The 27,193-nt window shown below is 32.5% G+C and overlaps 1 protein-coding gene across 4 annotated transcripts in view; it reads right to left on the bottom strand.

Moving 5' to 3' along the window:
• The window catches only part of Snx13 (sorting nexin 13), a 142,503-nt gene that overhangs the window by 57,094 nt on the left and 58,216 nt on the right, over nucleotides 1–27,193 (bottom strand). For 3 of the 4 annotated variants that reach the window (XM_013360139.4, XM_005328782.5, XM_078040024.1), the window contains exons 6-9: nucleotides 10,215–10,336; nucleotides 10,021–10,122; nucleotides 8,867–8,955; nucleotides 4,543–4,626 (exon numbers count right to left, since the gene is read on the bottom strand). In XM_013360139.4, coding sequence (XP_013215593.2) covers nucleotides 4,543–4,626; nucleotides 8,867–8,955; nucleotides 10,021–10,122; nucleotides 10,215–10,336 — 397 coding nt within the window. The remainder of the gene's footprint in view (nucleotides 1–4,542; nucleotides 4,627–8,866; nucleotides 8,956–10,020; nucleotides 10,123–10,214; nucleotides 10,337–27,193) is intronic. The other variant, XM_078040025.1, reaches the window with a different exon arrangement.

Raw genomic sequence — 27,193 nt, 5'->3', positions numbered from 1 at the left:
ACAACATAACAGAATAATGCATTTCTATATATTTGATTTACAAAAGAGCTTTGTATTTTTGTATGCTTTCTTTCTGTTCTCTGGCATTCTTTCATTTCAATCTGATGGACTCCTTTCAGTAATTCTTATAAGGAAAGTCTAGTAGCGATGAACTCCCTCAGCTTTTGTTTACCTGTCCTTCAAAAATGAAGGAGAACTATAGTATTTAGCTACAGGGCTGGAAAAAAAATGCTGATAATCTTATGAGTGCTTTCTGATATGCTAGTCCCTTTGTCTTTGACCTTCTGACAATTCAATTTTATTTAATTCTTCTCTATGTGGGTGACTCTCTGTAGGTTCAACCTAAATTTGAATTTGAAAGTCTATTTCCTTACTCAAATTTGGGATGTTTTTGCCAATTCTTTCTTCAAATAATCTCTGTTCATTCTCCTCTAACTTATTCTGAAAATCCCAACATACATAATTGTTTTACTTTACAGTGCCTGTAAGTCCCTTAAGCTTTGCATTTTTTTCTTCATTCTTTTCCATTTTTGTTTTTTGCTGATTCCATAATTTCACATAATGTGTCTTCAAGTTCATGGATTCATTCTACTTAATCAAGTTTGTTGTTGACCTCTCCTAGTGAACTTTTTCATTTAATCATTGTATTTTTTCAGCTCTACTATTTTTGTTATTTATTGTTTATATTTCTTTGTTGGTAGTCTCATTTTTATTTATTCATCACTTTTCAATTTGTTATTGTATATCTATGCTGTATCATAGCAACACCAGTTTCTTTAAGATGATATTTCTAATCTTTGTTAGGTGATGCTTAGATCTCTTGTTTCTTTAGGGTTCAAGTCCTGGATATTTATTTGGCTATTTTATTTTATCCGTGTTTCCCTGTTTCTTTATGTGTTCCTTACTTTTTGTTTTGATTTTTATATTTAAAAAACAAGATACCTCCATCTAGATTTTACAGACTGTCTTCACACAGAGGAAGAACTTCATTAATCAGCCCAGCTAAGATTCTGGGAACCTCTCAAACTTCTGAGCTTCTAAATGTAATTTCCCACTTAATTTCTCAGTTTCTTTTCCAGGAGTTTATAATCTTTGCTCCTTCTAGTGCCTTGTTTACTTCAGTAAAAATTCTCTCATGCTGCAACAACCTGATAAGCCTTCCTGTGTCCTTGGCAGCCCCCAGGCATCCAAGATATGCTAGTTTCAACAGTGCTCCAATTAAAATGAGAAAGATATCAGCACCTCAGGAATTACCCTGAAAAATCCAGAGTACTGAGACACATGTTGTAGTCTTTTCTTTCCTTCTCACTGAAGTCTCAGGAGCCTGGCACTTAATAATTACATGAGTTCTGTCACTGTCTGCTATCCTGCAAGTCCTCTGGCCCTATCACAAGTTATTAAACTATCTTCTGTTCTCTATGACCATAGGCATCAAAATATACTAGCTCCCCAACAGCACTCCAAGTCAGGAGAGAAAGAAACACATTCTTTGAAAAGCCCCTGAAAGGCCAGAATATTGGTCATATGTTCCATTCTTTCCTTTCCCTCCCAGTGGAAAAGCTGCAAGTTGGGTTTTTCTTTCTGATCACTAACTATGCCATGTTTGGGGATGAGCTGACACAGCTGAAATGAAATAGCCTTACTTACTTGTTTCAGTGCAGCTACTCTTAGCTTCAAGCTCACCTGGGGTATTTAGACTTCCTAATTGGTTTCTGTAGTTCTCAGAAAGGTTGTATGGACCCTTTTATTTTGTTAAGTGGTACTTTTGTGGAGAAATAAGATCTGGGGTTTCCTATTCTATCATCCTGCTGATATCAATCCCATTGGCAATTTCTTATAAAGTTAAACATAATCCCTATATTCCCATAACTCCACTCCTAATCATTTACTCAAAAGGAAATTTACAGTATATTCATAAAATGGAATACTCTTGTGCACTTAAAAAAAAATGAATGCAAGGAAAGTTTCAAAATAATAGTGTGTTAAGCATAAGAAGCCAGATACGAAGGAGTCGAGACTTCATGATTCCATTTATATAAACTTCACGAACAGGCGTAACTAATTAATGGTGATGGAGAATGGAGGGGTTATGTCTGGGGGAAAGAGGGGATGGACTTGCTAGACGTCAGAAAAAAAGAACTTTTGGGGATTATGGAAAATTTGTTTTATGATTCATGATACCTACATGACTGTATATATTTATCAAAATTCATTAACATGTAGATTAAGATCCAAACATTTCACTTTATACAACTTTTACTTCATTGATAAAATAAAAGGAATATTTGAAGAATAAAATAAAAGAACATTAAACTTGAATACATTTAAAATACAAGTGTCTTTCATTTTTCTTGTCTAGTTACAGTTATCAATATTAGCAAATTAAGTTTGATCACTTCCAGACAGAGACAAAACCTAACTTTTTTGTCTTTATAAAATATACATATATTAAGATAAAAATAATGCAAATCTGGCCATATTGTTTTTAAAAATTACTTTAAAATCATTCCCAACCATTTTCTCTGACTCTAGTACTTTACATACATAAGATAATGTTAATATAGTTCTAAGATGTTACTTTCAAATAAAAATGAACTATTCAATTAGATCACATTAACATCAAAATGCAGTTGAATAAATAAGAGCTCAGTTAACATTTATATTTATAATACCTATGCCTAAAAAGCTTTTCACATAAATATTAAGAGTGTAAAAAAGACAAGAAAGGAGGCTAAAGATCCCTTCTTGATAAATTCTTCTCTTTTAAATATATTTTCTGATAATCTACTGAAAAGTACAACAGTGACTGTGTTCCCTTGTCTATTAAATCACATAAAATCCAAAGTATCATACAACAGTACATATCATACATAGGCCAATCATAGAACAAGTAAAAATGTAGTAATTTGAAATATTTTTGGAGTATGTACTAAAACCTTCACAAAATGTTTTTGAAATATAATGAACTACAGAGTTAATACATGCTCAGCAAGAGAGATCATCTTCAGTTAACTGTTTCACATAAAAGATATCATTAGTATTTTTCATGTTCATAAAGGCCGAATTCTATCATTTTAATGGCTACACAATACTTGATTATATTGATATGAAATAATTTATTAATTTAATCCCCTGTTTGGGATATTTAAGTTGCTTCCAAATTTTTATGACTATATACAACATTGCTATGAATGGCTTTGAATATAAATTCCTGCAGACTTAACTTTCACTTTGGAATAAGCTCTTAGGTAGAATACCAAAGGAAATACATCTTAAAATTTTAACTATATAGAAATGCACATATTTAAAGCTTCTGGTAGAACCTAATAATAAATAGTTGACAACTAAAAAGAAAATCAACTTTTATCACTTCCAGAAAAAAAAAAATGCTAGGAATACAAAATAAAATTTTTCTTTTCTTTGCAGGTAACCCATAGTCTGGTGAGAGAGACAAATGTGGTGGCAACAACAATAATAAAGCAATGGCTGGCAAGTTTGACAATGTCAAAGGAAATCAAAAAATAATCAGTGATTCTTTCCTAAGAATAGTAGATGGGGTTAAAAGGAGATGAATGTAGAGAAGAAATCCTGGGTTCAAGTAATGAATCAAAGATCTAAAAGTATATACCAAAGGAATTCCCAGCAGGTAGCCCATTTACAACTCTTCCTTGCTGTGACGTTACTGAGGAACAGAAAATATAATCAGAAAAGAAAAAAAAATTGAACTCATAAACAGAATAATTCCTATTTGGTATGCTTGAAAGAGCAGAAAAATCTTGAGTTATCCTCTTACAAGCACGTGAAGCAACTTAGGAAAACAGACCTAAAATACAAATATTCTGATTCTCATTCTAGTGTTCTATCATTCATATTTTCCATTATATGGTATAAAATGTGAAACACACACTATTTAAGTAGTTCAGACATTGAGTTGTATTTAAAACCAAATATACGTTTAGTATCCCTAATCCAAAAATTCAAAATCCAAAACATTTTGAGTACTGACATTATGCCACAAGTAGAAAATTTCACATCTAACTTCATGTGACAGTTCACACTCACAACACAGGCATGCTAAGAATATTGCATAAAATGACCTTCAAACTACATTTAACGTTTACGTGAAACAAATGAATTTCATGTTTAGACTTGGGTCCTATTCCCAAGATATTTTATTATAAATACCAAAATATTCTAAACTCTGAAGCATTTTCAGTCCCAAGCATTTTAGACAAGGGATGCTCCACCTGAAGTAGCTGTTAAAAATACTCATTATTTGTATACATAGGCAGTTTAAAAGATTCCATTTTTAAATAAGCAGTAGCAACACCATAGTATCAAGCAAAATAATCAATAAGCTTCTTAAAAAGAAAATGACCAACACATTTAACAAAAAATATAAGATAACAAATACAGAAATTACTTTAGAAACATTTTTAATTCCTTCAATAAATTATTTCTTAATCACCCTCATCTCCAAATAGTACTTTACATTTAAAAACTTGTTTCCAAAACAGAGCAGCAATTTTAAAAGGTACTTACCATCCATATGACATACTGATTAATATAATCAGGATCACTGAGTTGATTTATTAATGGAAGAAGAATTCCTCGTGCAAGGATTTCCTAAAAAAAAAAAATTAAAAACAAATTTATGTATATTTCTCAAAGGCATAATGTAAATTTCCTGACACAGTGCTGTTACATAAACTAGGTATGATACACTGGATACACATACACATGTGAAAACATAATAATGAAATGTTATAAAATAGTGATATTCCACAACCTCATTAAAATAAATAAGACAAAGCTACCTATCAAGTTCACATCTCCACAATGACACTAATGGTGAATTAAGAAAAACAAAAAGATACATCTGGTACATTAGTATTTATGTCAATTTTTAAAAGACAAAACATGAAGAAAAAAGTTTTTGTGGATTCATACATCTATATTAAAAGTATAAAACAGAATGAAAAGATGTACACTAATTTTAGAATTAAGTTTTTTACTTCAAGGGAGAAAAACCAAGCAACTGCAATAATTATGTTCTAACCTATTTAAATTCTGCCTTTCCTTTAAAGCCTTACTGAACAATCAATTATACTGTAAAATAAACCCTAACCATTTCAGCTGAACACTTTTTTATATACTTAAAACACACAGCCACCCAGTATTTGTAGGATGTATCACTTTATATTTTCTGTTTTTGAGTACCTTACATTTCTCTAATAAATTACCACTATATAGGAATCCTCTGTATGTGAGTAGAATTGGTTAAACTACTGACTTATCTTTGAAAATATTTACCATCTCTCCAGTCTTTTTAAGGTCATTGCAGACATTTGATAAATGAGTAGAAATAAAAAACCTAAGAAACTAAGAATTTAGAACTGATTCCATTTTCACCTAGTAGTAACCTTCATCCATTAATGCCTATGATATCTAAATTTATAAAAATCACTTCTTGAGAATATTGGAGGGGGCTAAATAACAATAAATTTAAGAAGATACTTAACTTTTCAAAGTAAAAGAGTAATTTATTTCTTTTTACTGGATTGCTAATGTATCTGGGCCATTTTTTAGCATATGTTCACAGAAGGTGGTCTTTATTTTTCCTTAAAGAAATATTTTATGTGAATCTACTTTTGTAAATTGTGTAGGTCTCTGATAACTATTAGCCTGTGATGAATTCATATCTCATAGGCACTAATATATGTTCCAATTATTTTTAGAACTGTCTCAAGATACTTTACGGTGCCAAATTTCAAGGAATTGCTCCTTTCAAGATTAGCTTTAGCCCCTAACTTCTTAAAAATTATACTTGTTTATTTAATTTCTTCCATCTAATTATATCTCTGGCTAAAAATGTTCAAATCTAAAAATGTAGTTTGTAAGAAGAAAATTTACACACACACACACACACAAAAATGTTTTTCCAAAGTTTCTTTTTAAAATGAGGAAAAACACATTGGAAAGAATTTTGAGTAAGTTTTGTATTTACTAGATAAAGCAATTAGTTAATCTTAGAAAACTACTTTGGTATCTGAATTTGCGTCATAAAATGGTCTGGCTATTCAGGGGCTAATTATATGACCCAATAATTCCTCTACAGGTCCTTGTGAGAGCTCTAAATATTTCAAAGTAAATAGCCATTTCCACATACTTCTTATTTTAAGACCCACAAATTCTAGAAGATAGTATCAGCTGTCACTTATGGAGGCCTGAAAGATACAAAATCACTGAAACCATGAATCTTTAAATGAAGAAAAGGCAGTAATAGAAAGAATGTAGAAGCAATTAAAAAGCAATTACTTCAGTCAAATACTGTGTTGTACAATCTATGCAAAAGACCCATTTAAAGGCAAGAACTTTCATCTAAACAAAAATGTCTTTTCCGAAAACTCAAATTTGGGAAAACTTGGAGTATAGTGACCATTGACAAAATTACTGACAAAAGAAAACTGATAAGGACTATCATGAGAAAAGAAAAAGTGAATTGCTGAATGCAGGGCCTTATAATTATCCTTAATCAGATTCAAGCACAAAGAAATGAAGTATTGACTAAAAGAGGAATCCTTAGTGAAACACATTTGCTCATTACAATCCTACTTATTTTTAACAATAACCTCATGTAACAGGGCAGATCTTCATTCATAGTCCTTAGGTGTCAGTTTATTTCTCAAGAATCTGCAGTAGCACGTGCACCACAGCCATCAAGAGGGCAGGGTTTCCTGTTGCATTATAACTGATTCTCCGATTTAATGCCTGTTACATACCATGTACAGTGTTAACCACTAGATATAAAATGATGATACATACAGATAAGGTCCCTGTCCTAAAGTAATTTATAATTTATTTGAGAAAAAAGATGTCAATTAAGTAAACACAACAAATGAATTATTACTTTAAAACATGATAAATCCAATGATTAAAAAAAAACTATGTACAGCCAACAGTAATAAGGAATTAAAAGAGAGTTTAAGATTGGGTGGTCAGGGAGGCTTCTCCGAGGAAATGACATTAAGTGAGATATAAAAAAATAAATACTACTTAGCTAAGAGACTAACAATAATCAATCTGAGCAAAGGGAAAAAATCATATGCAATAGCTTTATAACTGGAGAGGAAAGAGGCCTTTTGGGGAAGAAAGCCAATGTGGCTGGAATGTAACAACTACTGACAAAGATATTATCCTTGACCAAATTTTGGAAGGCTCCTCTGAACCCTCTACCAAATTAGGCCTCAACCTTTGGCCTTCCATGTTTATTCATTACTGTATCACACAGTTTTAGCAAGAATCCTGTCACATATATTTAGCCAGAACTCTCCCACCCTTCATAGCTGATCAAATTCTTCATCCCTGCTCTTGATATTTCACCATCCTGATCTACCTTTAGCAAGAATCCTATTAAGTCCTTTTAAAAACAGTCTCCTGCCCATACTACTCTACATCTCTTAGTAACTTTCCATCCACTTATTCCCATTCTGCCCCTGGGATACAAATCCCTATTTGTGTTATTCAGGATTGAGTCCAGTTTTATATGAAAGCCTTTCTTCCTCTATTCCGATAGTTCCTGAATAACATCCATTTTTACCACAATTTACTGCCCAATTCTTGTTTTCTCTGACATTGCACAGCATGGAGGCTAAAGAATAAACAAATGTTATCACACAGGCCTTATAATCCTCTAGAAAGACTCAGGATTTGGAAAAATTGGTGGATGGTCATAGCACTTACTAGGACATAAAAAAAAGACTAAATGGCAAAAAGGATATAGAGACAAGAATGATTTCCATTTTGGACATGTAAGTTTAAAAGGTCTGAGTTACTCCAGGGGAGATTTTAAATGGATAGCATGTCAGAGTATCCTGGAACTCAAAAGGGAAGTCTTAAGATATAAATTTAACTAATTAGCATATGAATGGCATTTAAAGCCAAAGAATGAATAAGCAAAAGAGGGCCTAGGACTAGAGAACTTTAACATTTAATAAAATTTAAATAGAAGAGAAGTTCAGACATGTAGATGTGAATCTAGTAACAGACATGCCAAGTATTTACCACCTTTGATATGACTGCTCCCCAAAATTGGCCTTACCATATATAGTTAATCTATCACACTGTTCCATCAAAACTTAGTAGTTTCTACTCAATTCACATTAAATATCTTTAAAACACCTGACAAGTACACTGAATTCGAGCTAGATGATATGAGGAAACTGGGATTGCAATAACATACATGTATTTTTTAAAACATGCTTTAGAAATTGGTATCCAGTCCAATCCAATCCAATCCAATTCACAGGAGGAAAGACTAACAAGATTATGATTTTCAGGCAAATTCAATATTTTAATTTTACCCATGCAACCAGGATAAGGTCTTAAGTAAGTAGCATTTCTTAATCATAACCAGAAGACAAAGCCAAATGTTATTCCTTTATGCTTACACACAAGAGTTTTACTCCAAAGACTTTCATTACAGGAATAGAATCCCTACTGTTCTCATCTTTAATGAAAATTAAAATTTTAGCTGCTCAGTTCTATTTGAAGTTTCTGTCCAGAAATGTTCTTTTTATCTTGTCTACCTTAGGTAAAGCTATAGAGTACTGAAAATTTTTAAGAATTTACCCTTGTTATAACTCAAAATCCAAGCACCTAACTTAGGAAGTTAACAAAGCATTAGACAGGGACTTCGGGGGAATTGGGAAAAGGTCCCCAAGACCCTATCAGGGAATCTGAGTCAAAACCTTTTCTGGGTCTTCAATAATGTTTAAGAATTTAACTGGGTCTTGAGACCAAAAATTTTGAGAACTACTGTTCTAAGTTTCTTTACATTCATTATTTGGTATGAGTTTACGCTTACCCTGACAAAGTATCGCATGATCTTGTTCTGGAAATCTCCAGGAGGTAGCAATAAATATAATAAGACCTCACACAAATCTCTTAGGAATCCTAAAAATAGAAAAGGTAGCTATAATAACATTAGAAAACCTAAAATCTCCAACTGCTCTTAATATAAGACACACAAAAAAGGTAGAAATAAGCATTCCCTAGCTGTACTGACTTACTCTTTTAGTAATTAGTACACATCAGCATTTATTAAAATTTACTTCACTGTTCTTCAAATACTATTTAGTAACCAAATTAAAATTTCTCTAATTCTGTTCAGTTTTAGTCAGTTTATTGAATCACACAAGAAACTTGAATTATTAAATTTTTCTCCAAAAGAGATGCAGAACACGTTCTGCTATTCTGATTTAAGTGAGCTCAACTTACGTAAAATATTGTATGTCATTATTACTTCTTAGATTTAGCTATTATTTCATAATAGTGAGAATGAACTGGCAAGTAAAAGCTAAATTATATAATACATGTAAAAAGGGAAGAAGAAAAAAGGGGGAAAGAAGAAAAGAAAGGCAAAGGGAAAAAAGATTAGCACATTTTCAAAAATCTAAGAAAATAATTTATTATTTATTAAGAAAAACAAATTACATTTTTTTCCCCTATGGGTGTTCCTATCTGATACTTCCTGGGAATAAAATTAAATGGACAATATTGTTAATTTTTTAATGTGCTAATTAGCAAATATTTAATTGTAAAATTCAAAAAAATGAACTAAAACGTCTCTGGACTAATCTGTCACAAAGAAAAGGCAGGTTCACTTGAATTTATAAATTTCATCTGAAACCATTTATAATGATTTCATTTATAATGATTTTGTTTATAATGATTTATAATGATTTCCTTAGAAAATATTTTAGGGTAACAGACAATAATCTTATTACAGTTCATAAAATAAAACATTTAATTTTAAACGTTTGTGCTGTTATATTTAAAAAAGACAACACATGAATTTTTAAATGGATGAAAAAAGAATGTAGAAACAACTTGTAGAGTTAAAATGAACAGTGTCTTCACTATTCTTCCTGTGTACAAATAATTATACCCTTAAATTTGTTCTGATAATTTGTCTTTAAACAGTTACTGTACTTAAAAGAATTATATTAAAAGGAAAACCTTCTTCATCTTTGGGAGAAGTGCACACTAGGTCACGGCAAACTTCCTTCTCCATTTCAACTTCAACTTCGAAGAAGGTATCTATAAGATCTTCTGCTGTGCCTGGAAGAAAGGAAGAAACAATATAAAATTTAGAAGATGAAAAAGAAAACAGAGTTTTAAATCCTAATTTTCGAATGGAACAAAGACATTACCTTTTACTTGATCGTCTTTCTCTGTTATTCTCTGTTGAGCCTTTCTGAATACTCGTAGGTGTGTGCCAAAATCATCTACAATGCGTGTAGTAAAATAAGGTTGCCAGTCTATTTCTTTTGACCTTTTAGAAAACAATTATATAAAAGCAATATATAAATGCTTTACCAAAAAAAGTGAGTTCATTTTAATGACTGATACACATTATTATCACAGACTACAAATTTATACTGAAATTTTAATTATTTTTCATTTGGTCCCCATTTTACAAGACCCAAAGTATATCAAATTTACTTCATTAAGTCTTCTAACAATATTATTTGAATTATTTTATGTGTCAAAGCTTAAAAATACTATCTACTTCATGAAAATATGAAAAGAAATTATTTTTTTCCAGTTAAATCTGAAATGAGTTTGACCACAGTATATCACACAATTTCTCAACCCAGACACAAGAATACATAAGGGATACATAATATTTTTGTTTGCTTTTAAAAGAGTGTTACAAATATTTCTTGGTTTCTTTTGAACCTGTCTAAATTCTCCATACTCTTTCTTTTAGTTATATAATCCAAACTCTTGCCTCTGATCTTATTTCTATTTGCATAAGCTAGCACTTAAAAACATAACCACTAGAAATAACTCATCACAGAAAAATGAGGGACTTAAAAGAATTAAGTAAAGTACTACATAAAAGCCTTTCGAACACTTGTAAAATAAGTGATGACTCATTTTATAAAGTTATCTAGTACTTTAATCTCAAAACAACGGAACTCAAGACACTGCTAATTCAGCACACCAGTGAGAGGTTTTTTAAAAAAGATAATACAATTACATCTCTCTCTGGATAGAATATTTTTAAATAAGCATTTTTTTCAGTGTTGTTTTTTTCTGAAAGTAGTAGTAAAATAACTTCCCCATTTCAGGAACATATCAAGTAGATAAAAGACAAGAAGCATATTCATGGAGATGTTGGGTACTGTGAGAAACCAGAGGAGTACAAAATAATTCATTATCATAATTACCAACACAAGGATAATAAAGTACTAGTGAAAAACTTGACTTGATTACAGTCACTTTTTGAAAGGAAGCTTTAAAGAGCGATAATGGGATTAAGGAAAAAACAGAAGGGTATTTTCAATTAAAAACATTGTTATTAATATTCATATACTATTTTAAGATCACAAATATGATTTATTGCATATATGAACAGAAAAAATAAATTCTAAATACATGAACAGCAAAACAAATTAACACCAAAAACTATGCATTTTAGTATTATCTTTGACAGAAGATTAACATTATTTGAAGAGCAACATATATAGGCATATAAATAAACTTGGTAATAATATTCAGCCTCAAAATAAAAATCTAAAAAACTTTAACTAGCAGTTGTTTCTAGAGTCCTTTTTCCCCTGTTTAAAAAAAAAAATGTCAAAATCTATGTGAGTACCTTTCAAAAATCTTTAAATAAATATTTACTCAGTCATCAATACTTCAAAATTTTATAGAAATAGAATTTATTGAGCATAGTCCATTAGCTCATTTAATCCATATAAGGCTCATTCTAACAAATTTAAGAATTAAAGAAATTAAATGAAAGAAAACAGAATATATAATGTTCCAAGTTATATATGTTCTATTTCATAATGCACTATTATTTATTTAATTTACTGAATTTTTTTCAAACAAAATAAAATATACCAATTTTAGAAGGCTCTGATAAACGCATCTTGATTCATTATAGAGGACATAATGACATTTAAAACGAACAAAATCATCAAGAAAGGCAAATATATTCAAATTATTTTAAATATTAAGCATTAATTTCTATTTTAATACAGAAACATGATGAGAGTAGGAAAAGGGAAAAACAATATTCTATATCTCTACTCAACATCACTATTTTCCACTGCTTGACTTTCTTCCAAGACTATATGAAAATCCAAAAATCTCAACTCAAAGCAACTTCTTTGTATTAGTAAGAACAACAATAGTACAGTTTCCCATTAATAAAGAATATACACTAAAGATTTCTAATAATATTTGTCTAACAAAATTAGAAAATATTTTGAAGACTGTGAAGTACTAAATTATGATGTATAATAAATATGCAAGAAATGTCATGTGACTGTGACTAAAAGCTCATTTAATTATGTAATAGCTACATTTCCTTCTATAACATTGCTTTTTATTGAAACTCTTAATAGCAATTATTCTTAAATTATGCTCATAAAGTTTCTTCCACTTTTAATTAATTAATTAATTTAGGTGTAGATGGACACAACACAATGCTTTTATTTTTATGTGGTGCTGAGGATTGAACCCAGGTCCTGCGTTCTACCGCTAAGCCACAATTCCAGCCCTGTTTCTTCCACGTTTTAAAAAATATTCCATCCATCACATGGCACCAATTCTAGTAAAAACACATGGACTATTCAAAAACGCATTACTGATGCTTTCATTTAATTATTATTTATAAGCTGTCATTTCTCACATTTAAAAATAAAGATGTATTTCTTATATGACCAAAAAAAAATACTGATCTAATTAATCTGACCAAAAAAATAAAATAAAATAAAATAAAATTTACGGTAATACCCTGAAGCTTATATATCTTGCCAAATTATTTCAAGAAAGAATTAAAAGGCTAACTGGAAGTCAAACAAGCTATGAAGTTTTAACTGAAGCACAAAAGCAAAACCAAACCAGAAACTATACTTTTCTCTGACCATAAATTTTGCTCGCCCCCTCTCTAACATCACCATCCTACTCCTTGCCACTATCCTACCTCTAGGTCTCCCAACTCCACTTATCTCCCCCTCCATCCCATTTTCTATAGAGCAGCCAAATTTATATTGTAAAAAGTATATGCATAGAGACCAGAGGAGGAAGCAGCCGGACACCAGCCAAGCCAGACAGGAGGAGGAAGCAGTCTGGCGCCAGCCAAGCCAGAGAGGAGGAGAAAGCCTGGCCCCGCCCCATGTGCTAGTCCGGAGGAAGCCCATTTACTCTTAAAACCCATCAAAGGGGGTGTGGCTACCAGCACGGTTCTGCCGCTGATCCAGGTACCCGATTTCCAACTCCCCCAGCCTTAGCTGCGATAACTCAAAATGTTTCCCACAAGCTTTTGGGGGTTGTAGCTATCAACGCAAAACAACAACTATACAGGCACTTGGTTTCTACCTCAGAGACTAGAGTAGGGAAGATACAGGTGGAAGCTCATTCCTTTCACACTGGCTATACCCACCACCCTGAATACAGAGGCTCAAGCTAGGAATAGAAGACGCCACCTACTGGAAGCAAGGAAAACAGTGATCTGAGAGACTTTTTTTTTTCTCTTTCTCTCTTTTCTTCTCTCTCTTCCACAATTTCAACATATGTGAAACCAAGAACTGTGCATGAAAAACCGAATTACCAAAGTAATATAATATAGAGGAATTGCATATACCCCACCTTCCCCCAATTTTTTTTCTTTATTTCTATCTTACTTTCCTTTTCCTTCTCTCTTATTTCTCTTTTCTTCCTTGTTATTTTTTGTTCTTTTTTTTCATTTGTATTCTCTCTATCCCACTTTCAATCTCCTAACTTTTGCTATCTATTCATAGGGTAACTATCTAAATACAGATAGGAGGTTGAGTCTATACATTCTTCCATAAATTACCAGTCTATTGGTTACAGTTCTCCAAAGGTGCTAAGTTAATTTAATCTCATACCCTCACTCCTTTCCCTTTAAGTATAACTTCCTTCGTCTGAAATTAAGTTTTCTATATGCCACCAGATATGGTATGCCTTTTATGAAACTAATGAATATATTCTTAAGTAATAATTAAAACCAATATCTATAGACTTAGAATCTTACTATAAATGTATTAATAATGAAAACTTGTGCTTAGATGATGTACTGTTGATATTGGGAACTGTTAACATCGTCTTTCTCCGCAAAAGAGGAATTTTGAAGCTATACAAGAACAATACAAATATATAAGGGGAAAAACATTAACACAACAGTTTCACAAAGCTAGAAAGAATCATGAACAGTATGAAAAGACAAGGAAAGAAAGGACCACAAACAATACAGGTCAATTCAACATTAGATGAGGTAATATCTGCAGCGGATGGAATATCAGACAAAGAGTTCAAGATATACATGCTTCAGATGACCTGGAGTCTCAAGGAAGACATTATACAGCAAATTCAGACAATGAAAGATCACTTTGACAATGAATTACGTAAACAAATCCAAGAAGCAAAAGATCAACTCTATAAGGAGATAGAGGATATAAGAAACAAACAGAAATCCTGGAAATGCAGGAAACAATAAACCAAATTAAAAACTCAAATGAGAGTATTACCAGCAGAGTAGAACAATTAGAAGTTAGAACTTCAGACAACGAAGACAAAGCTTTTCAACTTGAAAAGAACATAGAGAGCTCAGCAAGAAAGTTAAGAAATCATGAGCAGAACATCCAAGAATTATGGGATAGCATAAAGAAACCAAACCTAAGAGTTATGGGGATACAAGAGGGTATAGAGGTCCAAACCAAGGGAATGAGCAATCAAATAATACTAGAAAACTTCCCAGACTTAAAGAATGAAAAAGAAATCCAAATACTAGAAGCCTACAGGACACCAAATGTACAAAACCATAAGAGATCCACACCAAGACACATAATAATGAAGATGCCCAATACAGAATAAGGAGAGAATCTTAAAAGCCACAAGAGAGAGGAAGCAGATTATATTTAGGGATAAACCAATCAGGATAACTGCTGATCTTTCAACACAGACTGTGAAAGCCAGAAGTTCCTGGAACAACATATTTCAAATGCTGAAAGAAAAAGGGTTCCAACCAAGAATCATGTATCCAGCAAAATTAAGCTTCAGGATTGAAGATGAAATAAAAATCTTCCACGATAAACAAAAGTTAAAAGAATTTGCAGCTAGAAAACCAGCTCTTCAAAACATCCTTGGCAAAACATTACAGCAAGAGGAAATGAAAAATAACAATGAAAACCAACAGCGGGAGGTAGTACAGTAAAGGAAAAACTAATCATAGAGGAAAACTAAATCATGTTAAGTAACATACATAATCAAATATAGCTGGCAATACAAACCATATCTTAATAGTAACCCTAAATGTTAATGGCTTAAATGCACCAATCAAAAGACATAGACTAGTAGAATGGATTAAAAAAAAAAAAGATCCAACAATATGCTGCCTACAGGAGACTCATCTGATAGGAAAAGACATACACAGACTGAAGGTGAAAGGTTGGGAAAAATCATATCACTCATATGGACCCCGGAAGCAAGCAGGGTGTCCATACTCGTATCAAATAAAATAGACATCAAGCCAAAGTTAATCATAAGGGATAAACAAGGACACTACATACTGCTCAAGGGAACCATACACCAACAAGACTTGACGATCATTAATATATATGCCCCAAACAAAGGTGCAGCTACGTTCATCAAACAAACTCTTCTCAAGTTCAAGAGTCTAATAGACCACAACACAATAATCATGGGAGATTTTAACACACCTCTCACCACTGGACAGGTCTTCCAAACAAAAGTTGAATAAATAAACCACAGAGCTCAATAATACAATTAATAATTTAGACTTAATTGATATATACAGAATATACCACCCACAATCAAGCGGATACACTTTCTTCTCAACAGCACATGGATCCTTCTCAAAAATAGACCATATATTATGTCACAGGGCAAATCTTAGCAATTACAAAGGAGTAGAGATAATACCATGCATTTTACCTGATCATAATGGAATGAAATTGGAAATCAATAATAAAATGAGAAAGGAAAAATCCTACATCACATGGAGATTAAACATTATGCTACTGAGTGAACAAAGGGTTACAGAAGACATCAAAGAGGAAATTAAAAAATTCTTAGAGGTAAATGAAAACTCAGACACAACATATCGAAATCTCTGGGACACTATGAAAGCAGTACTAAGAGGAAAACTCATTTCATGGAGTTCATTCCTTAAAAGAAGGAAAAGCCAACAAATAAATGACCTCACACTACACCTCAAAGCCTTAGAAAAAGAAGAACAAATCAGCAGCAAATACAGTAGAAGGCAAGAAATAATTAGAGCTGAAATCAATGAAATTGAAACAAAAGAAACAATCTAAAAAATTGACAAAACTAAAAGATGATTCTTTGAAAAAATAAATAAGATTGATAGACCACTAGCCTCGCTAACAAAGAGAAGAAGAGAGAGAACTCAAGTTACTAGCCTACAGGATGAAAAAGGCAACATCACAACAGACAATTAAGAAATACTGAGGATAATTAGAAATTATTTTGAAACCCTATACTCTAATAAAATAGAAGACAGTGAAGGCATCGATAAATTCCTTAAGACACATGAACTTCCCAGATTGAGTCAGGATGATAAACAACCTAAATACACCAATATCAAGTAAGGAAATAGAAGAAGCCATCAAAAGACTACCAACCAACAAAAGCCCAGGACCGGATGGATATACAGCAGAGTTTTACAAGAATTTTAAAAAAGAACTAATACCAATACTCTACAATCTATTTCAGGAGATAGAAAAAGAGGGAGAACTTCCAAATTCATTCTATGAGGCCAATATCACCCTGATTCCCAAACCAGATAAAGACACCTCAAAGAAAGAAAACTACAGACGAATATCCCTAATGAATTTACATGCAAAAATCCTCAATAAAATTCTGGCAAATCGGATACAAAAACATATCAAAAAGATCGTGCACCATGATCAAGTAGGATTCATCCCTGGGATGCAAGGATGGTTCAACATACAGAAATCAATAAACGTTATTCACCACATCAATAGACTTAAAAGATAAGAACCATATGATCACCTAAATAGATGCAGAAAAAGCATTCGACAAAGTACAGCACCTCTTTATGTTCAAAACACTAGAAAAACTAGGGATAACAGGAACTTACCTCAACATTGTAAAAGCTATATATGCTAAGCCTCAGGCTAGCATCATTCTAAATGAAGAGAAACTGAAGGCATTCCCTGTAAAATATGGAACAAGACAGGGATGCCCTCTCTCACCACTTCTATTCAATATAGTTCTCGAAATACTGGCAACAGCAATTAGACAGACAAAGAAAATTAAAGACATTAAGACAGGAAAAGAAGAACTTAAATTATCACTATTTGCGGATGATATGATCCTATACCTAGAAGACACAAAAGGATCTACAAAGAAACTACTAGAGCTAATAAATGAATTCAGCAAAGTGGCAGGATATAAAATCAACACGCATAAATCAAAGGCATTCCTGTATATCAGCAACAAATCTTCTGAACTAGAAATGAGGAAAACCACCCCATTCACAATATCCTCAAAAAAATAAATAAAATACTTGGGAATCAACCTAACAAAAGAGGTGAAAGATTTATACAATGAAAACTACAGAACCCTAAAGAGAGAAATAGAAGAAGATCTTAGAAGATGGAAAAATATACCCTGTTCATAGATAGGCAAAACTAACATCATCAAAATGGCGATATTACCAAAAGTTCTCTATAGATTCAATGCAATGCCAATTAAAATCCCAATGGCATTTCTTGTAGAAATAGAGAAAGCAATCATGAAATTCATATGGAAAAATAAAAGACCCAGAATAGCAAAAACAATGCTAAGCAGGAAGAGTGAATCAGGAGGTATAGTGATACCAGATTTCAAACTGTACTACAGAGCAATAGTAACAAAAACAGCGTGGTACTGGTACCAAAACAGGCAGATGGACCAATGGTACAGAATAGAGGACACAGAAACCAATCCAAAAAATTACAACTATCTTATATTCCATAAAGGGGCTAAAAGCATGCGATGGAGGAAGGATAGCATCTTCAACAAATGGTGCTGGGAAAACTGGAAATCCATATGTAACAAAAGGAAACTGAATCCCTTTCTCTCACCATGCACAAAAGTTAACTCAAAATGGATCAAGGAGCTTGATTTCAAATCAGAGACTCTGCGTCTGATAGAAGAAAAAGTTGGCTCCAATCTACATATTGTGGGGTCGGGCTCCAAATTCCTTAATAGGACACCCATAGCACAAGAGTTAATAACAAGAATCAACAAATGGGACTTACTTAAACTAAAAAGTTTTTTCTCAGCAAGAGAAACAATAAAAGAAGTAAATAGGGAGCCTACATCCTGGGAACAAATTTTTACCCCTCACACCTCAGATAGAGCCCTAATATCCAGAATATACAAAGAGCTCAAAAAATTAGACAATAAGATAACAAATAACCCAATCAACAAATGGGCCAAGGACCTGAACAGACACTTCTCAGAGGAGGACATACAATCAATCAACAAGTACATGAAAAAATGCGCACCATCTCTAGCAATCAGAGAAATGCAAATCAAAACCACCCTAAGATACCATCTCACTCCAGTAAGATTGGCAGCCATTATGAAGTCAAACAAAAACAAGTGCTGGCGAGGATGTGGGGAAAAGGGTACACTTGTACATTGCTGGTGGGACTGCAAATTGGTGCAGCCAATTTGGAAAACAGTATGGAGATTCCTGGGAAAGCTGGGAATGGAACCACCATTTGACCCAGCTATTGCCCTTCTCGGACTATTCTCTGAAGACCTTAAAAGAGCATACTATAGGGATACTGCTACACCGTTGTTCATAGCAGCACAATTCACAATAGCTAGACTGTGGAATCAACTTAGATGCCCTTCAATAGATGAATGAATTAAAAAATGTGGCATTTATAGACAATGGAGTATTACTCAGCACTAAAAAATGACAGAATCATGGAATTTGCAGGGAAATGGATGGCATTAGAGCAGATTAAGCTAAGTGAAGCTAGCCAATCCCTAAAAAACAAATGCCAAATGTCTTCTTTAATATAAGGAGAGCAACTAAAAACAGAGCAGGGAGGAAGAGCATGAGAAAAACATTAACATTAAACAGGGACGAGAGGTGGGAGGGAAAGGGAGAGAGAAGGGAATTTGCATGGAAATGGAAGGAGACCCTCACTGTCATACAAAATTACATATAAGAGGATGTGAGGGGAAAGGGGAAAAAAATCAGTAGATGGGGTAGAGAGAGAAGATGGGAGGGGAGGGGGGATAGTAGAGGATAGGAAAGATAGCAAAATACAACAGTCACTAGTATGGCAATATGTAAAAACGTGGATGTGTAACCAATGTGATTTTGCAATCTGTATACGGGGTAAAAATGGGAGTTCATAACCCACTTGAATCAAATGTATGAAATATGATATATCAAGAGCTTTGTAATGTTTTCAAAAACCAATAAAAAAAAGTATATGCACAAAATGGGAGCTTTAAAAACTTTTTAATACATTCTCAGGGCTAAGCATGAATACATTCTCTTAGATCATGAACACCTACATCCTGCTTATTTTATTTCCTCTTCATCATCTGGTTCACCCTAGTCCTTTCTGTCTATAGACCCAAATTTTGGGTTTTTTGTTTTTTCTCCACTTCTCAAACTCAAATGGGCCCCTTCTTACCTGAGTGCCTCTAGATAGATTATTTTCTCTACCAAGTTTGCTCAACCTTACCCATCTCCACATATTTTTTCTCTCTTATATCCCACCAACATTCACTTGAAAAACCCAACTATACTACTATGATCATCTGAAATGTCACTTACCCATGGCAGCCTTCATTGACACCCACCCTCTCCACTATTCCCTCAAAATAGTCCTGGTTCTCTGGTTATATATTTAAATAACACCATACTTTCCACTTTACATAGAACTAATAACCTGCAGTTAACACTTTAACTGTTAAATTTTAAAATATCCAAGACAGAAGATCTTGTTTTATCAAACTATGACTGTTTTATTCATAGTTATACCCCCAAGTGCTAAGTAACATGAACACTAGAAGCACTTGATGCATACTGATTTACTATTCTGCTTACAAGGCCAAAGCACTATTAATAAGTGTTTGGAGAGGACAACATGAGGTATGCAGGCATCCGTACTCCTAAAGTTCTAAAATAGCACATGATCTGAGAAGGTCTTTTTGCTCCCAAATTACTTAATCTTAAATGTCTAAAAGGCAAGGAATGTCACAAATGTGTGAACTGAAACTGGGATTTCACAAATTGCCTCACTTGTTCCAGCTATTCTAAGGTTTACAACTTACCACTAGTAATATACCAACAAAATCAAATATTTCCAAAAATTGCATCATACTACAACAGATGTCCTTGATTTGTATAAAAGACTCACCAAGTCATTAGCTATGAAATTCTGCAAGACACATCACTTCTCAGGATTTTTTCCTCTAAGGATAGCTATGGCTTTCTATGTATGATCATATTAAATAACACAATAAGCACACACACAAGCATACAGAGTGATAGAAAACTGGTAGGTGAATTTAAATATTTGATCAAAAGAGTCTTGAATACATTTCATTCTAACCTATATAAATCTTTCAATGAGGACTAAGAAGATTTCTTTGATTAAGGTTCTGCTGATCAGTGCTAACACATCACACATCTTGAATAAACCTCAAACTACCACACGGGGGGGGGGGGGGGCGCCTGACAAATCTGAAGGCAGGTCTTTTAAGATTTTCTCTCAATGTTTCATTGTTGTCTTTTCCACACTTAATCAACTATAATTTTTTTTTTTAAGGAGAGAGGGAGAGAGAGAGAGAGAATTTTAAATATTTATTTTTTAGTTTTTGGCGGACACAACATCTTTGGGTTTTTTTTGTATGTGGTGCTGAGGATCGAACCCGTGCCGCATGCATGCCAGGCAAGAGCGCTACCGCTTGAGCCACATCCCCAGCCCTCAACTATAATCATCAATTAGCTCCGAGTACTTCCAAACCAAGTAAATTTCATTTGAATAGAAACTACCCTGCCGTACCCATCTTTCTTCAAGCTAAGTTAGGAGTTAAACTATATGATTATAATTAAAAAGCATAAGTGGGATGTACAAGCTCAGAAACAAATACAACTTTCAATGTGCTTCACTATCTTTCTCCTCTAAATCACCAATGAATATAGTCATAACATGGACTAACTGTTAAGACTTTCTTGGAAGTGGAGCACAGGCATGACACAAAACAGCTTTGATAAGTTTAAAACCTAAAAAACCTTAAAACCTAAAAAGTGGGAACAGAAGTGGACAGAAATAATAGCAAGAAGTCATTCAACCTAGCCTTAATGGTAGGGTTATCAGTCAGTATATCATACAAAGAGACAGGAGAATACTGGCTAAGAATCTATTAAGAGAGCTTCCACCTCAATAGTACAGAATTAGTACTATTGCAAAAAACTACTTAAAATATTGCTGAAGAGAACCACACACAGAAATGAGTAGAGATTAAGCTAAGTGTCTTAATTTAAAGATGCTTCATTAAAGAAGCTACATTTAAATCTTGATGAATGAGTAGTATTTATATGGGACAAGAACAGATACAGAAATGAACAAAAGAAAGGAATGAGCATGGTATACATATGCAAGTGTCATCTTGTAGACTTGCCTGACCAGAGAAGAGGGTGACCGTTTGGCAGTAAAGGCAATCTTCACATTCATGGCAGAATACTTTCCTGGAAAAGGTGCCTTATGTCAAAATGATAAAAAATCAAAGCTGTTTTTCTCACAGAAACAATCCTGTAAGAAATGCTATATTCCCGAAGCCACATTACTTTGTCACAGAAGTGACAATACATTAAGGCCTTATTTTAAAAAGTAAGAACAGCATACTATACTGCATATTGCATAATGAGTATGTATACACACACACACACACACACACAAAGAATATTAGTATTTTTTGGAATTGAAAACCATCAAGAAATAAAGAAATACATGTACACATGGAAGGAGGTGGGTTAAAGGTATATCAATAACATCAAAATAATAAATCATATAAATTAATATGTATTCATCTTCTATATAAGATCATTATCTTCTATGCAAAAAAAAAAAACCAAAAAGTTCAAATGATTAATATAATGTAATTCCTAATTTTTCTGGGGAGATTTTAACAAATATATTTGGGGAGCTCTAGAAAAAAGTTTATTCCATTAGAGAACTTTTTGATCAACAGACAATTTTGTTGAGAGAGAAAAGTAGGTTGCTCATCTGTGAAAGAAATTAATTCTTTCTTCTTGAAGCCACTGAAATCTTGAGCCACTGAATCAGATTCTAATTCTCCTTCATAATTCACTGTTTGAAAAAATACACATATTAAAATAAAATACATAAATACTTGTTTGTATCCTTTAAAACTCCTTAAAAAGACTACTTTTGTACAGTGTTAAGAGCTCAACCTGAAACTGAATTTGGGCAAAAATATTTAATGGCACAGAATTATAAGTTTGATCCTAAATCTACTAAGTCAATTTTTCCCTTCTGCCTCAATTCATTCATAAATACATGCCACTATATATCTATCAAGAACACATGTCAGGGCTGGGACTGGGGTTCAGTGGTAAAGCACTCACTTAGCATGCGTGAGGCACTGGGTTTGATCCTCAGTACCACATTTTAAAAAATGATAATAATAATAATAAAATAAAGATATTGTGCCCACCTATAACTAAAGAATTAAAAAAATTTTTTAAAAAAGAACATATGTCCTCCCTTTTATCATCTACTTTAGAATTTAGTTATCAATACCTATTAAAATAATTTGATTTTTTATCACAAACTTCCATAAATTTATATTACTTTACTTCCTAACTTCTCTTCCAAGTAAAATTTACTTATTTTTCCCTCAAAAATACATGAAAACTTCTTCTCTAATGAGAGGTATATAAGCAACCACACAAGGAGACATGTCTCATAATTCATGGCTACAAATCTATCTACCCCTTTTGCATGACTAACCCACCTCCCAGTGCTGAAGTGGAAGAAATAAAGCAAAATCTCTTTTTTTATTCATTTCCAGCAAATCCATACTAATAATTAAAACCAACAAGAAAGTTTAAGATAGTAGACTTAATAGCAGCACAGATTTATTGTATTTTCACTATTAAAAAATAGCAGTAGGTTGGTTAATAAATTTTTTAAGTTTATAATAGAGAAGATTTTTAATCATTAAGAAAAGATCTGACTAGAAAATGTCTTTTTATGTTTGAAGCCAGGCAAATTTCTGACCAAATACAAATATATTAAAAGACTCAAATAAACTTTATTATCCTATTCTTCAGACTTTGATTATGGTTTGGATAAGAGATGTCCCCAGAAAGCTTATGAGTGAGACAATGCAGGAATGTTCAGAGGTTGGCAGTAAAGGATCAGATTATGAGAGCTATAATTTAACCAGTAAATTTAATCCATGTGATGAATTAACAATCTGAAAGGACTACTATACTGGGTGGTAACTACAGACAGGAAGGGTATGACTGGAGGAAGTAATTCACTAGGGGCATACTTTTGGGATTTATATTTTGTCACTGGCACCTCACACTCTCTCTGCTTCTTAGCTGCCATGAGTTGAGCAGCTTTCCTCTGGGCTACACTTTGTACCTAGAGCAATAGAGTTAGCTAACCATGTACTGAACCTCTGAAGCCATGAACACAAAATAAACTGTTCTTTTTGTCTAGTATTTTGGACACAGTGACAAAAAACTAACATACTCCTACTCTAAAACAACTGATCAGAGATTGATCCCCGCCAAATTAACGGGAATTAACAATCCCACACAAGATTAGAAAATGATACACTTAGAAAATAACAGACTAAATGGTATTCAAAATGTGGACTATAGTGAAGTGTTAGTGTGTGTTTCAGGAGATATGACAGAAAACAAGTAAATCTTGTTTAATCTTGACCAGAGAATCTTAGTATTTTAAAATAAAAAGAAATTTCAAATAGTTACCTCAAGTTCCTATATTTACAGAGCCACACCAAAACACTACATGTTCTAGGTTACATAGTAGCACCAAGCTTTTGTTAAATCAGGGTTCCTAACTTTTCTGTCTATTCCACCTAAACAAAGAAACAAAACTTCTTATTTATAAAAGTCATAAATAAATGGATGGAAACAGAAAAAGACTTAGGCATGTAGATTTAAGCAACCATATTAAAGGAAACGATATTTAGTGAACTATATCACACTGCTTAAGTCCAGTTCTACATTCTGTGTTCTAATACTTCAAGAAAGTCAAAGATTCAGGTGTTTTGATGACTTGGACATCATGAACAAATTATAGAGGCACACGCATGAAGCAAGTCACTTTTTCAAGGGTTGAGCACAAAAAACAAAAGCTGGAAGTCTTAACCAAGCCTCTGGAATAGAGAAAAAAGTAATCTTGGACTAAGGATGCATTCTTCTATGGTATAATATTAAAGTACTAAAAAATTAAACTCATGATGTTAGTCATTTTAATAAACAAGAATTTTAGTAAGATTTCCCTAACAAATGAAACATTCAGATCCAACCAACATGTATATAAAATTCTACCAAAAATTAATATGGAAGTCACAAATAGGAATTCCATAAGGATTTTTGAATATTCCCTATTCTGTCATATACAAAGCAAGATATTAAGCATTAGTTTCAAAATCACTTCCCCCAAAATAGACAGTGGCTGCCTACACAAAACAGACAGTGATTGCCAACACAAAACAGACAGTGACTGCCAACACAAAACGTCTTAAGAATAGTTGAAAGAACAATTCTTATGTTCACAAGAACACAAAGAAAAGAGAAAGAGGCAATAAATTTTTTTAAAGGCATCTTAAACTATCTGTATTGCTGATGTTTTTATCTATCTCTGGCTAAAAAGTAATAAATTTTATAAATGTAATTCCTTATATCATATTTCCTGAATTAGCTAAACTCAGCCATAAACCCACAATCCAAACGTCACTATTAATATTTTAGTGTACTTCCTTTTCATTTTTTAAATATAGATACTCATAAATTTTTTAAAATTTTATAGTATATAGCATACACTATTTTCTATGATTTTCAATCCAATATATTTCCTATAAATGTAACAATACATTTCTTAAATGTTTTTACATATCTATCTATTTATTTCTTTACCTATTTATTTTTGTGGTTCTAAGGATCAAACATTGGGCCTTGTTCATGCCAAGCAAGCACTGTACCACCAAGCATCATTCCCAATTCTTAGATGTTTTAATGGCCCAAAACTGTCTATTCTTGGACTTGATAAACTTTTTCTTAACAGGACAAATAACAATTTTAGGCCAAATTATCTGTCCACAAATTTTGCAGGCCAAATCATCTGTCCACACCTAGCCTACTACAATATTAGAGCACAAAAGCTGCTACTGACAAAATGCAAATGACTGTCCAATAAGCCTGTAGTTTAAAAAAGACAGTAATATACTCAGTAATAAAGTGACAAGTTAACCCAAGTTAAAAATGGAAAAAGGAGTTGAGAAGAAACTTCTCTAAAGATATACAAGTGGCCAATAAGTATATAAACGGATCTTCAATATCACTAGCTATCAGAGAAATACAAATCAAAACTATAATGAAATACTACTTCACCCCACAAAGATGGCTCTAATAATTAAAAAAAAAGAGAGAGAGACAGACAGACAATACCACATGTTGACAAGAATATGGAGAAACTAAAACCTTACACATTGATAAGTGAAAATGTTAATAACATGCTGCAACTCTGAAACAGCTTGCATTTCTTAAAAAAATTAAACACTATAATACATAAGTTACACCTCTAGGTATATACCTAAAAGAAATAAAAACATATGTCCACATAAGAATTTGTACACCAATGCTCACAGCAGCATTATTCACAGTATTCCAGAAACAATCCATACGTCTATCAACTAATAAACAAATGAACAAAGTATGGTCTACCTGTACAATGGAGGATTATTCAAGGATAAAAAAAAAAGAGTAAGTATTAATGTTGTAACATGGATGAACCTCAAAAACATGATGCTAAAATGCTGAAATGAACCACTCACAAAAGACCACATTATTTTATTCATATAAAATGCCCAAAATAGACAAATTTAGAGATGAAAACCAAAGTAGTTTCCCAGAGCCAGAACCTGAGGTGATACAGAAGTGAATGATATTGGATATATAAGGTTTCTTTGTGAGGTCATTAAAATATTCTTCAATTGATTTGTGAGGTTAAAAATGACAAATATTGAACAACTCTGTGAATATATTAAAAGACCTATTTCAGTGGGTAAAGTGTATGATTTGTGAATTATATGAATACATAATTATCATCCCCTCATCTATTCTATAGATATAAAAATCAAGTTATTTCCCCTTCTTTTAAATAATTAGATGGCTTCTAATTGTTTTTGGTCTACTGTAATCAATATGACAATAACTATCTTTTGGAGTAATGTCCATTTTAAGATAAGTTTTTTAAATGACAGAGAACATGAAATGGCAAAAGAAGTATAAAACTTAATTGTAAAATACACTATTTAAGTAGTGTTTGCCTTTTAGACAATTCTAGGAATATACCACTTATTTTCATTATTGTTATAGCATAAGGTAGTAAGAGAAAGAGTAAATCTTAAATAACACAAATGTGTTCCTTACACCCATGGGAAAACCCTTCACAAAGAAACAGTAGAATCAGAATCTATGTTCTTTTTGCTAAACTTGGGGTTAAAGGGAGCAGCAATGCAGAGATTTTGTAATTGTATTTCACTCTGAAGAGTAAAAACAAGATTCCTTATTCACTTGAATCTCCTTATGGTTTCTACTACATCATCTTTTTTTAAAAAAATCCTCTTAAAACTGTGCTTGTATTATTTTTATTTCATAACATGTCCTTCATTTCTATCTTAATGTATCTATGCTTTAAGGCTATATTTAGCCTCAACCCAAATGAGGTCTCCTTCATCAGTTTCTCTAGTTCACTCTATCTCTACATGACAAATAGTTTTCATTACATCATACATAAGTATTTTATTTCCTCTTCATTTCATGTGCTTTAATTTTGCCTTC

Source organism: Ictidomys tridecemlineatus, chromosome 2, assembly GCF_052094955.1.
Source record: "Ictidomys tridecemlineatus isolate mIctTri1 chromosome 2, mIctTri1.hap1, whole genome shotgun sequence".
Taxonomy (NCBI): Eukaryota; Metazoa; Chordata; class Mammalia; order Rodentia; family Sciuridae; genus Ictidomys; species Ictidomys tridecemlineatus.
This window is presented reverse-complemented; position numbering and strand designations above follow the sequence as displayed.